We start from the raw sequence: 15,758 nt of genomic DNA on the forward strand, positions 1-15,758 counted from the left end.
CGACGAACCACACACCGCCGCCGACACGCGCAGCTCGACGACGACGCTGCACCTGGGCGCCGCTTTTTGGATGCCGCCGAGCACTGCAAAATGTCTCTCAACGGGCTCGACGATGCCAGCGTAACACAAGCATACCAGGGTGCCCTCGCCGAGGCTGGCGGATGGTAGAGCCCTCATTTACCTGCCGTACCGGGCTTCATGCTGACGTCGTGTGTGCAGGCTCCTCCTCAAGTACGCGTCCCGCGACGCCGTTGAAGTGCTCAAGCAGGGCACTGGCGGCGCCGGCGAGGTGCGCGCTGCTGTCGCCCAGTATGAAGAAAAGTCGCCGCTGTATGGCTTCATGCTGTACCGCCGGCGCAAGGTGCTCGTCAAATATCTGCCCGAGGGGACTTCGCGACTGCTGCAGGGTATGAAGGACTTCATTGTATACCCAAATCACTGCTAACACCCCCCAACAGCACGTGTCGCCGTCCACTTCATTACCGTGACGGAGCGCTTCTCGCCGCACGACTTCGTCCTCGCCGTCTCCACCCCGGACGAGCTGAGCGATGCCGCTCTCACTGCCGCCTGCACACTGCACACCGCCGCGCCCTCCAGCTCCTCCTCGTCAGGGTCGTCCCGCGCGCAGAAGCTGAGCTGGATACAAGAAGCCGCCGAGGAGGGCAGCATGCTCGGAGGAGATGACAGCGCGGCTGCAGGTGCTTCGCGGCCGGGCACTGCCAAGTCAGTCATACCAACTATAGTCGAGCCCATCGAGGAGGTACCCGAGATGCCGCCTACGAGGGTCGCCTCCATGATGTCAGACAGTGCAATGTCCGTTCCGCTGATGATGGAGGTGATGGAAGAAAAGGCACCGCCGGTGCCCAGAACACTGCCCGAGATCACCCATGTCACTATCGAGAAGGTTACGGAGACGCCACCAGCCGACCAGTCCGATCTCACAGACATGCAGGATACGCTGAAGAGCTACGACAAATTATTCGAAAACGGACCAGAGCCGCGCTCGTCGTCTCAGACTGCCCGCCCCAACTACGACGAGCTGTACGAGCACTACTATGCCCAATACTCAAAACCAAAGGTCAAGCTGGGCCCAAGACCGCGCCCGTCTATGGACGGCAAGAGGCCTTCGACGTCAGGAAGTGTACCGCAGGTCGGCTCGAGGCCAAAGTCATCGCTGCCCGCGGGGCTGCGCTCAGCAACTCGGAAGGCAGCTGATGAACGTGCCGTCAAAGCGTCGAAAGATTCTCAGACCGTCCCCAGTCTCGCCCTCCCACCGCCACCACCGATACCAGCAGCAAGCGAACCTCCGAGCTCTCCAATCTCACTGGCCTTCACCGCGAGATCCCCCGCTAGTGTTCGGTCAATGCCCGTGTCTTCATACAGCAGCCATCACAGGTCCACTGGGATGACTCAAGAAAAGACGAGGTTGATGAAGGCATTGGAGATGCGAAAGAAGCAGATGAAGGTGCAAATAGAAAGGCAGGAGAAGCTTGCAGAACAGGCGGTAGCAAACTCTCAGGCGGAGGCACGAGAAGCAGAATCAAAGGCGGCTGATGCTGCGTCAATTGCGTCCAAGCATGAGGATACAGCGGAAGACACCGAAGCTGAGAAGCAGTCAACGGCTGGAGACGATACAGCTTCTTCCCTAGGGCTTGACAACTCCGGCCTGGCATTTGCAAGCAGTCAGGCAGATGCAGACGATTTAAATTCGTCCATATCTGTATCTTCGCCAACATCCGCGCAAACTCAAGGGTCATCTGGCGCACCTTCGACTCGGCCATCATCCATGTCAGAAGACGATGCCCCGGTATCAAATAACACCTGCACACCCGAAGGACCGCCCGACTCGATAAGTGCAGATAGCATCGACGAGGAGCAATCCGTCGACAGCCTGCCAACCGTTGTGCCAGAGAGCAGAACACCGATTCCTTCAATGATCCACACTACCCCACCACCCACGGACGATGAGCAGACCTCGGAGGGAGCCGCCGATCTGCAAACAAGAGAGGTGGACATGGCACAATCGACAATATCAGACGCACAAGACGATTCGCAGGCACACAGGCGGTCCAAACGCGAGTCCATGCTCTTCGTACCCACCGGTGACGCGTCACCACTGGACGACTCGAAGTTCAAGAAGCGCAACAGGGAGTCCATCATCATGCCCACCCCCATTCAACAAACCCCCAACCATAAAAAGAGGCAGAGCTGGTATGAAACCAAAGGGAAGCGCCCCGCACCACTCGATGCTCTCCACGTCAGTGCAGAAAACTCGGAGGCCGAGTATCTATCAGATGACTCGTTCATGGAAGAGCTGCAGAGCGCAACCGTGCAGGAGGCCAAGCCCATGTCGGTCTCCAAGTCCCCCATCACTCCCTACTTTTCTCGGAAATCATTCACCCGCGGCAGTATGACGCCTGAGAGTTCATCGCCTTACATGAAGCCTTCACCAGAACCGATGCCACGGAAAATCTCTGGTCCCTGGCCACCGCAAGTCAACGTAGAGAAAGTTGCGGCAAAGAAGATCAATGTCTCTTCAGGCATCTCGCAGAGAATCAAGGCCCTGGCAGAGAAGACCAGCCGTGAGATGTTGCCACCAACAACACCTGGTGGAGGATTAGACTCGTCGAGTCACAGCAGCCTCGCGCAACGGAAATCCTCTTTCTTCGCAACGACGCCGATAGAGACCTCGCCGAACGGAAGGCCCGTCTCGCGTCTTGGCAATCCCGCCTTCCTAAACTCATCTTCAACAACGCCAGAAAAGAAGAGCATAGCAGCACCGAAACCTATCAAGGCTACGGTGTACAATGTGCAAAGAGGAAGCGAACAGCCCGAGTCAGTACAGGTCACTGCTCGAATTGTCCGAGATGAGCGGACCAAGCAGCCAACACTTGCTATGCCGAACGAGGGAGCACCTCTCGAACTTCACCAGAGCCCTCTAATCATAGATCATCAGAAGCCTCGGTTCACGCCACCTCCTACACGGGGCCGGACTGAGCCTACATCTCCCGTGGCATCTTCAATCGCACACTCGCGCGACCAGAGTCTTGCACCATCACGGACCTCGTCTGAGAGTGCCTGGAGACCATTTGGGCGCCGCATGAGCGAGTCCAGGTCAATCCACAGCCACGACGGCGACGAGAAGCGCGAGGACAAGAAAGACAAGAAGGAGTCACGCACAAGCAAGATGTTTAAACGCATGTCCTCGTCAATGTCCTCCATGCCGTGGAAGGCGTCAACCAGCAACCTGAGCTTCCCCGAGCACAACACAGCGCACACATCCCTCGCCTCGTTACGCGAGCCCCCCTCCCCCGTGCACATCGGCGACCTAAACATTCAATTCCCGGACACCCTGCTATGGAAGCGCCGCTATGTCGAGATCGACTCGATGGGCAACCTCGTCCTCAGCCCCTCCAAGTCCAACGAAAAGGGCATCGTCAAGCGCTTCCACCTCAGCGAGTTTCGCGCGCCGTACCCGCCGGACCAGGACCGTCAGGAGCTGCCGAATAGCGTTGTGCTCGACTTTGTGGATGGAAGATGCCTGCAGTGTGCGTGTGAGACGTACATGGCGCAGGCTCATGTGCTGCAGAGTAAGTGCTCCATATTTCTAGACCTTTGAAAGATATATTGGCTAATGATTATGTCTAGTTCTCCGCGAAGCCCACGACGCCTGGCTCGCTTACAACCAAACCCTATAATCGTCCTGACTCGGTTCATATTTCTTTGGCTTCAGCTCCTCATACCCACGGCAGTAATACCCGTCCAAATCTTTCCTTTGATAACAGCTCATGACGTACGACCACTTGCATCTGCCAATCATTTTCCTTTTTTTTTTCTGCCGTCTGCTATTTCAGGATATCGAAAAATGATACTTGCGTGTCGCTCCTTTTATCTTCTTTTATCGTAAAGTGTGCTTTGCTCTCATACCCCGAATTGCCGACGGAGAGGCGGAAGTGTGTGCTTTCTTGTATACAAACGAGTTGCAGGTAGATCTAGTGTAATATATAATGCTGCGGGGCGGCTGGAGTGGCTTTATCCAATGTGTGTTGCTTTTGCAGAGGAGTGAAGCGTGATTTGACGTGACATGAAATATCTATCGAGAGCAGTTTTTTTGCAAAGAAATGGTTTGAAGAAGCAGATGGCGAATCATCAAAGTCGTTTGGGTAAGAATTCCGTCAAAGATTATTCATTACCACGTTTTACGTGTTGAAACGATGCATGCGCTATGCAAATTAAATACTCCCGCCAACAAGCAACTTTCTTCACATGGCCACATCAACTCAAAACCAACCGCCCTAACATCCCCCTCAATGCCTCCGCACCCTCCCTCCCGCCCTCCCCCATCCCCGCCTCAATCCCCCCGACAAGCCCCTCCACCTTCCCCCTCAGCTCCGCAATCACACCCCTGCTATACTCAAAGCTGCCCTTGCTCTCCATGTACCTGAGCGCATAGCGCTTGACCTCCTCGTCATTCGTCTTCTGCTTGAGTATGTTTATCAAGATCTGGTTGCTAGGATCCGCGCGAATGGCGTGTATAACGGGGAAAGAGAATTTGCCCTCTGTGAGGTCTTCGCACAGGCCTTTGAGGGCAGGTGTAGTTTGAGGTTTGGGGAGAGGTTGAGGTGGTCGTCGAGGATTTGGAAGAGCAGGCCGATGGTGGATACTAGAGGGGCGCAGTCTCTGTAGCTTTTGTTAGCGAGGTTTGGAAGGTAGGGGGAAGGTGGATGGTATGGGGGTTAGAGAGAAAGGGACATACACATCCACTGCACTCTCCGCCTGCATGAGTTTGATCGCGAGCCTAAATAATCCGCCCGTTTTATTTCCCACCATCTCCAGATAATCCGCCTCGCTCGGACACGTCAGGCTATCGCGCCAGTACAAATCCATGCCCTGCCCGCGATGCAGGTTGAGCAGTTCTTCGGTGAAGATCTCGATGAGCTTGGGGTTGTTCATGCGCAGCAGGTCCTGCAGGGCTTTGAAGTAGACGTAGTTGGCGGTGTTGATGGTCTGGGGCGTGCCGAAGATGGAGTGTGCGACGGGGATGCCGCGGCGGAGGAGGGAGGAGTCTTCTACGTCGTCGACGCTGGGGTTGTTAGTATGGACAGATCTGTGAGGGTGGAAGGGGAGAGGTACAGTAACGACGCCGTGTGCAGCCATCCCAACTGACACGCGTTATGACTTCCAATCCGCTCTGGCGGGACTTTCAACCACAGATTGAATGCGGCGATGCATTGGCTGCGGATGTCTTTGCCCGGGTGGCCATAGAGGTAGTCGTACGGCCCCAGTAATATGCGCTCCTTCTCCTCCGTCCACGTCGCTCCATTGCCATATATCAAGTCCTCGCTCAGGTCTTTTGTTGGATCTGACGGCGGCGATATCGGCGTGGGGTAGTTTGTGCTGACCTCCAGACTCGCGCCGCCTTGTGTGTTATGCGCCATGGTGTGCGGCTGCGGTATGTGGCCCTCGTTGTTCTGCCCCAGCGCCTCCTCAGAATGGCTCGTCTTGCTCTTCTTGCTCTGGCCCATCCAATCGACCTCACTCAGCGGGCGCAAGACACTCGATCGCTGCTGTCTGATGCTGTTTCCGTTGAGGATACCGGTGGAGCTCGTGCGGGGCGGAATGGCGTTCGGCGAGGCGAAAGGGTGGGATGGGGATGTGGACGGCATGGTCGTGTTTGCAGACCGGCAACCGGTGGGAAGCTTATTGACACTAATGTGGGTGACCCTGCCCTACGTGTCTGCCTTGGGGAGAGAGCGCGTAAGCCGAGCGGCGTGTGACACTATGGTGACGGAGTCCACGCGCCCCGGTGGTGTGTAGTGCGGCTTGTGTGCTGCAACGGGCATGCAATGCGGGCCGAGTAGCTTCATAGACGATGTTGAGTGCAGATGGCGCACCGATGATGCTTTTGGGCGTGAATTAGAAGATGGGGGTTGTGGAAAGCGAGGAGTGGATCAGAACACGATTGCAAGGCCAAGAGGCATCTTTGGCGACTTCATTATTGGCTTCAGTCAATCAGAGCACAAAAGCGCCGCCACCCAGAGCATCCCAGCACCGTATGTGAGCTCTCCGCTATGCAGCGCAGTGTATGACGCCAGACATCGCATACAATCCCTGCGCCCAGATGCCGCTAGGCTGAGCGCGGATCGTGGTTCGTGCACAGTCTTGCATGTGATCAGAGACGCGGACAATCTTGCCCAACAAGCTGGCTATAGTCCAGGTCCTCATATTGCGCTGACCGCGTTAAGCTTTGTCGAATGCCAATTCGTTCAAGTCAACACTGCACAACCACGGGAGATTTTGAGTGCCATTTAGCCTGTAAATTTGCATGTTCGCGCCGAATATGGAATGTGTGTGCTATTCAATGCATGTCTTGCAGTCATATCTTGAACCTGCTAGGTAGGAAATTTCGACTGTCTATAATGGCCGCTCTCGGCATGAAAACATGCTGACTATGATCCGTGACAGGCCTTGTGAAGAAATTAAGGAAAACTAAAGTTACGGACTGCAATTGCGGTCATATGATATGCTCGTTCATGTCATCGTCAGTCGTCCTCACGCAACACTCCACACTCTGACCCCCTTCATCGTGCTCACGATATCCGCTGCCTTGCAAAGAAGCAACTTAAGCCTTCTTGCCTCTCTTTCCAAGAACCCCCATAACCCTCTTCTGCTGTGCCTGCAACAATTTTCGCAGAGCCGTCATGAATTCCGCGTGCTTGTCTTCAGGAGAAATGTTGCGCTGGGCACCTCGACACCTCCAGTAAACGTGATCGAATACATCGGGATCGATCTGCAACAATTCTACTCCAGCATCGAACTTTCCTTTCGCTGCTCCAACGGCCTCGAGCCAGGGAAATGCATCGCGATAGAATTTGGCCGCAGCTCCTCGTGAATGACCAGAGCGACCGGAGACTTGATCGATGTGAAGTGTTTTGAGGTTTGTGGCTTGGCCGAGGACTGCAAAGCAGGCGTTGTTGTACGCCGTCATCCCACGGCTATAGTTGAAGGACATGATGCGCAAGTGCTTGAGCTGCTTGGCACCAGCTGGACTGATGTTCAACATGAAGTGGTAGAGGACTGTCGTGTCGGCGAATCTGAACTCGTTGTTGTAGAGCACGTCGCGTCCCTCATGGTAAACCTGCTTGCTCACAGCAAGCAATGAAGGTACGAGTTCCACTGGATCTGCCGTGTCGTTCCGGTCTATGTAGTACTGCGATCTGGATCTGGAGTAGTAGCCCCCAGCAATCTGAGACATGAGCCCCGGAGATATGCGTTCTACGGTGCGGCGCCGATGCCTGAAAGAAGCGACGAGGTTGATACCTGACGGATCTTCGAGAGTGTAGCCGTAGATCATGTTCCGGATCTCTGCTGGCAGCTGCAGGAATGGGAAGATCTTGCTCTTTGGAAGTTTCTTCGGTGCGACGGCTTTGCGTTTCTGTCTGATGTTAGATGGGAAGCATCGACGACGAAGATTCGTCCAACCTTTGCCGGAACACTCTCCAAGTCAGACTCGGTATCCGAGACGTCCAGCTCGTCCATGTGGTATGTGACCTGAGTCCTCTTGCGCTTGGAGTAGCGTCCAGAGGCAAAGGTCTCCTCATTGACTGCGACGTCAGACATGGTGAATTGGTCAATTGGGGGAGAAGATGTATGATTTGGATTGAATGCAATTGCGAAGTGCGCAATGAGATAGCGACACGAAAGAACGCGTCCTGACGCGTCTTTAATAGAAAGTGGAAGTGAGTGTCGCGTGGTCAGGTGTTCCTTCCTTTGGGATTAGCGTAGGCAGCAATGTGGCGAAACCGGGATCATTTGAGGCATCAACTCGATAGCTTCACGCCTCGATGCGGTCCAATTACAGTAATTGGACAGTAGGCATCGCAAGAACGTAATGCGCATCCAGCATACGGATGTGATGTAAGACAGGTGGAGTGAAGTGGTTGCGCAAGAAGAGTGCGAGCGCTTACTCACCATGCACGCTAAAATCATACAGTGCGTCCCTGCCCTACAAGAAATGGTCGCCACTTCTCTGTGTAGTTCTGTAGGAGATTGGCGAGGTATTAGAGGTAGTTCACGAGAGAAAACCGAGTGATGATCTTTCCGAACAAAAACGCCTGATATGCTTCTATGAGACCGCTTAGCAGTGGCCAAGACACTCAAAGTAAAGTAGAGATATGCTAGATGCCCAAACGCCACGCTAAGATGCCAATATTAACAAGAAAATGGGTATCTTGAAAAGCAGCAAGGAAGAAAGGAAATATGCCTTGAAATCGATCATCTCTTCGCAGGCGGCGCAAGCATAGCACCTCCTGCGGCCACGCCGTTTGTCTGCGGCTGATTGAGTATCGCCTTCACGCGATCGATCCTGCTCACAGCCTTCTCGAGCCTGTCTAACCTGGCCATCTTGTCCTTGTCCTTCCTCTCCAGTATCTCGATCCTTTCTTCGAGCTTGGCGCGGGCCTTTCGTTCTGTCGCGACCATTTCATTTGCTTGGGAGAACAGCTGCACGCTGAGTTCCTCAATCTCCGAGTCGACCTTTTCGGCCCGTTCTTCGGCTTTGGCGCGGAGTGCTCGCTCGCGTTCAAGCTCGTTCAGCAGCTCGGTGTCTGCTTGTGCTGAGGACCTGTTGGGAGGTGGTTGTGAGGTGGAGTTGTTTGGCGATATGCGGCGGCCAGTCAGAAAGGAAAAGCGAGATGGCCGTGAAGCTGGTCCGCCAGCGGTGGCAGGGCGAGGCTCTTCGTTTGATTGTCTCGAGGTTTCTAGCGCGTCGGATGTGTTGGATCGCTGAGGGCGATCTCGTTCAGGCCGGACTTGGAGACTTCGTATTTGGTCCTCGTAGTCGGCGCATTTGTCCACTGTCATGTGTGAGTCCCTCTACTCTTTGTACTTGTTGTCGCGTTTGCAGCAACCTACCAGCAGCCGTAGCCTTCTCCTTCAAGAACTCCATCTGCGCTTCGAGCTCTACAATCTTTCTCCTTGCCATCTCCACCTCTCCTGTATCAAGTTGAATGCTAGTCCCGCATTCTGGGCAGTTGTGGACGTGCTTTGTCGGTATTGATGGAGCTGGCGGTGGTGGAAGTTCGACAGTCGCCGCCATTGCGTGAGCTTACTGCTGAGTCGTGGTATGAATGACCTAGTCAAAGTTTAACACTTCACAATGTTAGAGATACTGTTGGTGTGTGGGGTCGGCGTCATCACGGATGGCGGAGTGCATCAGAGGCGCTTGCTGGGTTTCATCATGCAGGTGGAATCCCTGCCAACGCTCAGGGTCCAAGCGGACGCTAATTTAGGATCATCTTGTGACCCCACCCCAGTCCCCAACTGAGCCTCATCTGCACACTTGCATGGGTATTTTCGCTTTCCTTGGTGCACATTCACAGTACCACGCGACGTGACAAGTCCGACGCAAACAGAGAAATGATAGGCCAGCGGGCCTGGGCCTAGATGGAGTTACCCAAGCTCTTTCAAGGTCAAATTCTACTTGATAGATTCTCCGTCTTTGAAAATGTGAAATAATGATCAAGTACGCACATGTTGATGACGGGAACGAAACGAATAATAGTCATAAGGGTACTATGAATAAGTTGGTAGGATCCATTGACCAAGTCCTTACATCTACGTACTCAGGCGGCACTCAAGCTATATGCCGTCTTCTTTCCTCTGTCACTACTTCTTCTCCCGCCTTGCCGCAAGTGTATAAAAGATACTCCCATCATAAACCCCCCGAATATCCTCCTTCATCATCCTCCCATCCTCTGGCCAAAGCATAATCCAGGTCGCCACCCACTCGAAGAACGCGCCTCCCCACCCAATCGGGTCAGCCACACACCTCTGGCCCTTCATAACATCTAGCAGATCCCAAATCGTCAGATAGTCCCGTCCCGGCGCATATTTTGCAAAAATATCCTCAAACTTCTGCGGCACGAAGCGGCCTTCGTGGTCGTAGGTGCCGGTGTCGCTGCCGTGCTTGTCTTTGTGTACGGCGCTGAGGTAGATGCGGAAGAAGGGGTCGGGGAGGTAGCCGGAAACGGTGGGGTAAGAGAAGTTGGCGTGTATTATTAGGGTGGCGAGGATGCAGAGGAGAAGGTTGAAGCCGAGGCGGTGGAAGCCGATGAAGGTGTCGTGGGGCCAGAGGATGCCTGGAGAGGGTCAATTGAAGAGCTTTTGGGATGTGGAGGCGGGAGATAATTACCATCTTGGTCGCGGTCGAAGAAGTCGCAGTGTTGTTGGAGGACGGTTTGGTGTGCGTGCTTTTTGTTCCAATCGCCGCTTGTCGTACCTTCGGGTTGCTCGTACGACGGTGCTAGATTCGCTCGACTTTCGCCCGCGTTTACGAGCCTAGAGCTCTTGGGGTTTACGAAAGGTTTGCGTTGAGTTGTTATCGGCACCGTGGAGATGGAACGTGTGATATCTTCTGGCTTAGTGCCATTTGCGAGGTCTACACTTGGAGCCATTGTTGCTGAAGGCCAGAAGAACGACTGATGTTGCTGCTAGGATGCTTTAAGCTTGAGAATGTTGGAAGGAGTATTGCTGAACTGTCTTTATCGCTGAACGATTTTACATTTTCACATGCAAATGTTCGATTGCTCAGAATGACGTCAGACCTTACCTGCCATTCGAACATCTAGTTCCTCAACGTGAAACATTGACTGGACCCGGCGGTGTTGCAGAGCCCACTGTTGCTAACAGAGCTAAGCTTTCGGCGTAGCCTACTGCAGGTGTGAGCCAATCGGAGCAAGCGGATACATCATATTGTACTTTGTGCTTGATGATATAAGATATGATGCGGGACCGCACGTTTAGGACGCAATGGCTTGCCAGCTGCATAAGTTATTGGTAAGACTAGATTGTTATTGAGCATGCTGCAGCTTCGTTTCTTCATATTTTTGGAAGCCAGAGCTGGACGTACTCGCCCGGGATTCGCCCACTTGCTACTCCCACTCCTTGAATGCTTTTTGTTTTTGTCTCGAATTCCATTGCAGCGTCCTTGAGATACTATCGATCCAATCCGTCCTCCTCCTTGTCATTGGTAGAACGCTTGGAAACGGAAATCGCGATGCGCTAATCGTCACATAATCGCCAGGCTTAAGCTCGACTCGTTCTCGGCCGTCGAAGCTCGCCCATGAACTTGTTCTCGCATCGTAGGGTACTCCAGCGCGGAGCACAATTGTGTCTGGTAGAATGATAGGTCGGAAGGATAATGTGTGGGCGCAAATCGCAGTGACAAGAATGACCGGATTATCCGGATGGCACAGGGAGCCTCCTGCTGCAAGATTGTATGCTGTGCTACCAGTCGGTGTAGACACACAAATGCCGTCTGCTTGAATCGTCGTGAAGTGCTCATCGTCGCCAAAGAGCTCAATGCTCGACATTGTCGGGTTCGGCCCGCGATCTACAACTACCTCGTTGAGTATGTTATACGTGCCATCTGGCTTGTGCGTGTGGTTGTCCTCAGCCTCCTCGCCTATCAATTCTTCGACCAAGTCACGACCTTTGCCCTCGCGCTCTTGTGATCGCATGACCGTGGCTTCGAAGCGGAGGCGGAGATTTACGGTAATTCCCTCGTCAAATGCACGAGATAAAGTTACAGGGAATTGGTCGAAGTCAAACTTGGTGAGGAAGCCAAGGGAGCCAAGGGAGAAGGCTAAAACGGGCGGCACAATGCGCTGGAAGAGCCACGATGCGTATAGAACGGTACCGTCGCCGCCGAGCTGTGCAACAATGAGCATTAGTGTCTTCAACAATATCTGGGTAATCTTACCGCAAGGACTATATCAAACGTCTGAGGCTTCTCGGCACAGAGCTCATTCGTCCAGTACTTTAATCGCCCTTGATATGATGGATTCTTCTTAAGTAGACCGGCAGCATCGAATGCCTTGTTCTCTTCCAAAGTCTGCTCGACATAGCTACTTTTTGTCAGCTCCAAGCATTCAAGAGTGCCAAGTAAGTTAGGACATACACTTTGTAGCGCTCGTTCTTGGTCAGGAGCCAATCTACAGTTTCCCGCGAATGCTTTATGAGCGTCTCGTCGTGTGCCTTGCCGAGAATAAAAATGTTCTTGACGTGTAGCTTGAGCCGTATCTGCGCGAGTTTCTTGGAAAGCTCGCGTATGCCGAATGCCATGTCCGATATTTGCTTCTTGGTCAACAGCCGGGAGTGCTGTGCGTTATCTGCGTGTGCATAAGGGTCTTTGTCTACAAGTCTCTCTTGCTTAAGGCCCTCGTAGGAGGCGTCGTGATCCTGCATCTTGACGCCATCGTGCTTTTCGAGTAATGAATGCACGATACATGCGGTCGACCGGCGATCATTGGGAGGACGACCCGACGAAGAACCATTGGGGGGCGCGAGGGAGGCTTTGCGACGGTGAGAGAAGTCGCCTTCGAAGACGACCTGTTGGTTGATTGTCAGCAGGGAGAAGCGAGAAGTGGGATACGGCACATACCTCAAGGGCTTCGTCGTTGTTACTGCTCATCCTTGAGAGGCTTTGTGTATCCTGGTCGGGTAACTCGAACTCAGAGAGGATGTTAGCATAACTACAGACGCGTCGTTATGACGTTTGTTGACCTGGGCATACCTCGGCAGCTTCCTTCATACCCGGGCTCAGATGATCGAAGTAGTCAGAAGCCATGGAATTGGCCATGGCAAAGAAATCACTATAGGCAAAAGCCGAGGAAAGTCTACCGCCTTGTATGTAGTTCGTGCGCAGAGTCCAAATAACAGGATCGGCGCGTTGCATTTTCCGCGGGGCACCTACGGGCGCCCCGCATCACCAATCATTGACCAACGGGCGATGATGTCAGCGTCCGGCATTCTTACTGATCCGACAACTTGCACCAGTTAAGGCAACGGTAATCGTGATGAAACCTTGTCAAAGTGGTACCTCGACTGATTGAAGCACCTCTTCGATTACATCCTCTTCTGTGACCCCGTCGAGAACCGCTTTCACAGCTTCGAGAGAGCTACCCCACTGCATACTTCGTTCGTCTTCTGGTTCGGTGATCAAAATGCGATGCGGATAAATTTTGCGCGCTGCGAGTGCGACCAGTGACGGAGATACGTATGTAAGACCATGGAGAGGCGCAAGAGCACTATGCGAGTTAGATTGCCACTGGCAGTGTTTAGCACGAATACGTACTGAGCTAGAGTGTTGAAATGTCTAGTTGCCATAGCCGATATGCCTCCAGCGACAGCTCGGTGCAGCCTCATAAATACTACAATATTGTGCAAATAAGCTCGTACCTCTGAGCTTATCTTGACATCAACCATACGTGAGGTCAATTGGAGAAGGTCCTGTCCATGTTAGCATACTGGCACGCCTCCAAGTACCCAACGCACCTCATTTGAGAACAAGGCTATCTGCGGAAGACGCTTTGCTTGAATGAATGGTGGCGTATGTACGACGGATGAGGTCGAGGCATTGTCTGGCTGCACCATCTCTCCTGCTGCGAGGTCTTCAAGGTTTGGTAAGGCATCTTCGTCTTGGTGTCTGTGAGAAATGAAGAACTGGTCATTCTGGACTATGTTAGTGATAATAGACAAGGCGTACCGAAGGTACAAACCAGATGCATAGTCAGACGCGGCGTTTTGCCTGAATTGAGTGCAATGAACAGGAAAGTTCTTGGAGCAGCGTAGACGGCCGTCCTAGAAAAGTTTCGTTTCCCTCGGATGAGCTACACACGCTTTAGTGTTTATGCTGTCGTAGTTCAGACAATGGGCCTACCTCAAGGGCTTGGATCTGAACTTGTGAGCTTGCCATATTCAGGTTCTTCGCGACAACGATGTTCGCTATCTTTCGTGTGTCCAGAGGACTGAACGGTCTCGGAGACTTTGAACCCCTCTTGTTCCCGGAACGTGGTGTTCCCATTCTGGACGACAGCTTGGGTATAAATTAGCCACATTCTCGTCACCAAATGTGCAAAGCATACGTCGTCGTTGATCTTCGCCATCTTGCTGGTGAAGTAATCGTCTCCATCTTCTCCAACAAGGATGCCATTTCCAAAATCATCGAGCGTGGTGAGTTCACTGCAACTCAAAACCGCGCACGTGAGCCCAAATACATCTCTTGCAATCTATTGACGTCAGGGAATGGCCCAAAACAGCAGCACACGCTCGACTCACAAGTCGCAACTCTTCCTCGACGTTGTTGCTCAAGTGCTGCTCCGTGTCGATGATGCAGTGCTGATCCGCAACGAGACAGATCAGTACCGCAAGCTCGAGATCGCTCAGAGCTTGAACTTTGATCGCGACCGGGTCCTCGATTTCTTCCATGATTGATCGCTACGAGCACTTCGATATGTATTCCATGTTGATGTGTGAGCGATGCAGCAATGATGGTTGGTTGCGGTGAGTTGTCACGCTAAAAGCACGGGCCGTGGCTTGGACGCGACTTCGATGCGGAAGCACATGACTTTTGATATCCGACAGATCCTGCATCTACACATGCATATCACAATCTTTGAGAGATTTGAAGTGCTTGATCCCTCCCGAAACTCGCTGAGCCTCTCGCAGTGCCGCTTTCCACGAGCTCTCCTATTTGGTGTGCTAGCTTGCAGAGGACTGAGAGCTTCCTGTGCGAACGTCCCTTTCCCAATCACCTCACCGGCGGCCCAATTAAGCCACAACTCACGCGCCCGCCGCGCTGTTAACTTTTAAATATAGCGACGACAGGGAATTCTCATCATTGAACGCCGCTATTCCCTAACCAAAGCCTCGGATTTGAGGAGCGACTTGACAAAGGCGACGATGGCCTTTACACCAATGGTAGCGACTTTATCGCCATCTCCCAAGTTGGGATTGAATGAACAGACTGTGAGGGATTTTGGGGTAGCTTTCTGCGGGACGAGATCCATACACTTTATCAAGTCATCCTCTTGCAAACCTCCTGGGCTCTCATAACCATTGACCTTCCCGATGCTTTCATCCAAAACATCAAGGTCAAGATGGACCAAAGCGGGCGAATAGTCCTTTGCACTCAGAGCTTCCGTGAGCCTACTCGCAAAGTCCACGTGTTTGCCTGGTTCTCCCCAGATGACCTCCGCTCCAGCCTCTCGCACAGTCTCCTTCTGACTATCCTCGATATCGCGAAGGCCGCAGTAGATCATCTTGTCGTACTTGTGCGGAGTGTATCCAGGAATAGTATTTGCCAACCGATGGAAGCTTTTCCCACCTAGCATTGACAGGCCCATCGCATCCAAGTATCCGTTCATGTTCGTTGATGGTGTGTCCATATCGTCGTGCGCATCAAAGTAGATCCAGCCAAGATCCTTGAGGCCCAGCCCACAAGCAACTCCAGCGCTTGCCATACAGTTTCCCGATAAAACAAGAGGAAAGGAACGATTGGCGCACACATCTGACACCACCTTAGACGTCCGCCGGAGTAACTCAAAGCTGCGACCTATCTCCCCTTCAAAATCATCAACCGGTGGCAGCTCAACAACGTGTATAGTTACGCCGAGCTTTTTCAATTCTTCGATGACACCCATTGCTCGAATGCGGTTCGGGCCGTCACCGACACGGTGATCACGAAGGCCAACATGATAGGGTGAAAAGATGACAGTGATAGAATTTGCGCTCATCGTAACTCAAGTAATTTCAGAGGTCGGAATAGATAGTGTTCTAGCGATGCACCAGCGCGAAAGCAGAGATTACTTCACCGCGATTCTGCGAATGCCGATCCTACGTCACAAGTTGGAGCATCCTCCAATTCAATAACAACAAAATGTTAAGAGTTCTTGTTAGCGCCTCGCTTAGCCGTTCAT

At 52.9% G+C, this 15,758-nt stretch overlaps 9 protein-coding genes across 9 annotated transcripts; 2 read left to right on the forward strand and 7 right to left on the reverse strand.

Annotated features, from left to right (window-relative positions):
* Positions 1–90: 90 nt before the first annotated feature.
* On the forward strand, positions 91–3,698 carry SNOG_10110 (hypothetical protein; the record flags this gene model as incomplete). The annotated part of the gene is made up of 5 exons (XM_001800340.1): positions 91–164; positions 220–407; positions 459–1,682; positions 1,860–3,590; positions 3,649–3,698. The coding sequence occupies 5 exons, from the start codon at positions 91–93 to the stop codon at positions 3,696–3,698; spliced, it is 3,267 nt and encodes a 1,088-aa protein (XP_001800392.1).
* A 460-nt stretch (positions 3,699–4,158) lies between these two features.
* Positions 4,159–5,666, reverse strand: SNOG_10111 (hypothetical protein; the record flags this gene model as incomplete). The annotated part of the gene is made up of 3 exons (XM_001800341.1): positions 4,159–4,680; positions 4,757–5,083; positions 5,134–5,666. The coding sequence occupies 3 exons, from the start codon at positions 5,664–5,666 to the stop codon at positions 4,497–4,499; spliced, it is 1,044 nt and encodes a 347-aa protein (XP_001800393.1). The 3' UTR covers positions 4,159–4,496.
* A 956-nt stretch (positions 5,667–6,622) lies between these two features.
* SNOG_10112 (hypothetical protein) lies at positions 6,623–7,620 on the reverse strand (the record flags this gene model as incomplete). Its single annotated transcript, XM_001800342.1, has 2 exons — positions 6,623–7,435; positions 7,483–7,620. The coding sequence occupies 2 exons, from the start codon at positions 7,618–7,620 to the stop codon at positions 6,623–6,625; spliced, it is 951 nt and encodes a 316-aa protein (XP_001800394.1).
* A 654-nt stretch (positions 7,621–8,274) lies between these two features.
* On the reverse strand, positions 8,275–9,097 carry SNOG_10113 (hypothetical protein; the record flags this gene model as incomplete). Its single annotated transcript, XM_001800343.1, has 2 exons — positions 8,275–8,623; positions 8,904–9,097. 2 exons carry the CDS (start codon positions 9,095–9,097, stop codon positions 8,275–8,277), a joined length of 543 nt encoding a protein of 180 aa, XP_001800395.1.
* Positions 9,098–9,666: 569 nt separating this feature from the next.
* On the reverse strand, positions 9,667–10,454 carry SNOG_10114 (hypothetical protein; the record flags this gene model as incomplete). The annotated part of the gene is made up of 2 exons (XM_001800344.1): positions 9,667–10,139; positions 10,193–10,454. The coding sequence occupies 2 exons, from the start codon at positions 10,452–10,454 to the stop codon at positions 9,667–9,669; spliced, it is 735 nt and encodes a 244-aa protein (XP_001800396.1).
* Positions 10,455–10,931: 477 nt separating this feature from the next.
* Positions 10,932–12,472, reverse strand: SNOG_10115 (hypothetical protein; the record flags this gene model as incomplete). The annotated part of the gene is made up of 4 exons (XM_001800345.1): positions 10,932–11,711; positions 11,762–11,893; positions 11,962–12,390; positions 12,443–12,472. The coding sequence occupies 4 exons, from the start codon at positions 12,470–12,472 to the stop codon at positions 10,932–10,934; spliced, it is 1,371 nt and encodes a 456-aa protein (XP_001800397.1).
* A 396-nt stretch (positions 12,473–12,868) lies between these two features.
* Positions 12,869–14,268, reverse strand: SNOG_10116 (hypothetical protein; the record flags this gene model as incomplete). Its single annotated transcript, XM_001800346.1, has 6 exons — positions 12,869–13,108; positions 13,240–13,290; positions 13,336–13,512; positions 13,721–13,876; positions 13,926–14,069; positions 14,119–14,268. The coding sequence occupies 6 exons, from the start codon at positions 14,266–14,268 to the stop codon at positions 12,869–12,871; spliced, it is 918 nt and encodes a 305-aa protein (XP_001800398.1).
* SNOG_20108 (hypothetical protein) lies at positions 13,911–14,274 on the forward strand (the record flags this gene model as incomplete). Its single annotated transcript, XM_001800347.1, has 2 exons — positions 13,911–14,043; positions 14,108–14,274. The coding sequence occupies 2 exons, from the start codon at positions 13,911–13,913 to the stop codon at positions 14,272–14,274; spliced, it is 300 nt and encodes a 99-aa protein (XP_001800399.1).
* A 416-nt stretch (positions 14,275–14,690) lies between these two features.
* SNOG_10117 (hypothetical protein) lies at positions 14,691–15,575 on the reverse strand (the record flags this gene model as incomplete). The annotated part of the gene is made up of 1 exon (XM_001800348.1): positions 14,691–15,575. The coding sequence occupies one exon, from the start codon at positions 15,573–15,575 to the stop codon at positions 14,691–14,693; it is 885 nt and encodes a 294-aa protein (XP_001800400.1).
* Between the last annotated feature and the right edge of the window lie 183 nt (positions 15,576–15,758).

This window comes from Parastagonospora nodorum (genome assembly GCF_000146915.1).
Source record: "Parastagonospora nodorum SN15 chromosome Unknown scaffold_16, whole genome shotgun sequence".
Taxonomy (NCBI): domain Eukaryota; kingdom Fungi; phylum Ascomycota; class Dothideomycetes; order Pleosporales; family Phaeosphaeriaceae; genus Parastagonospora; species Parastagonospora nodorum.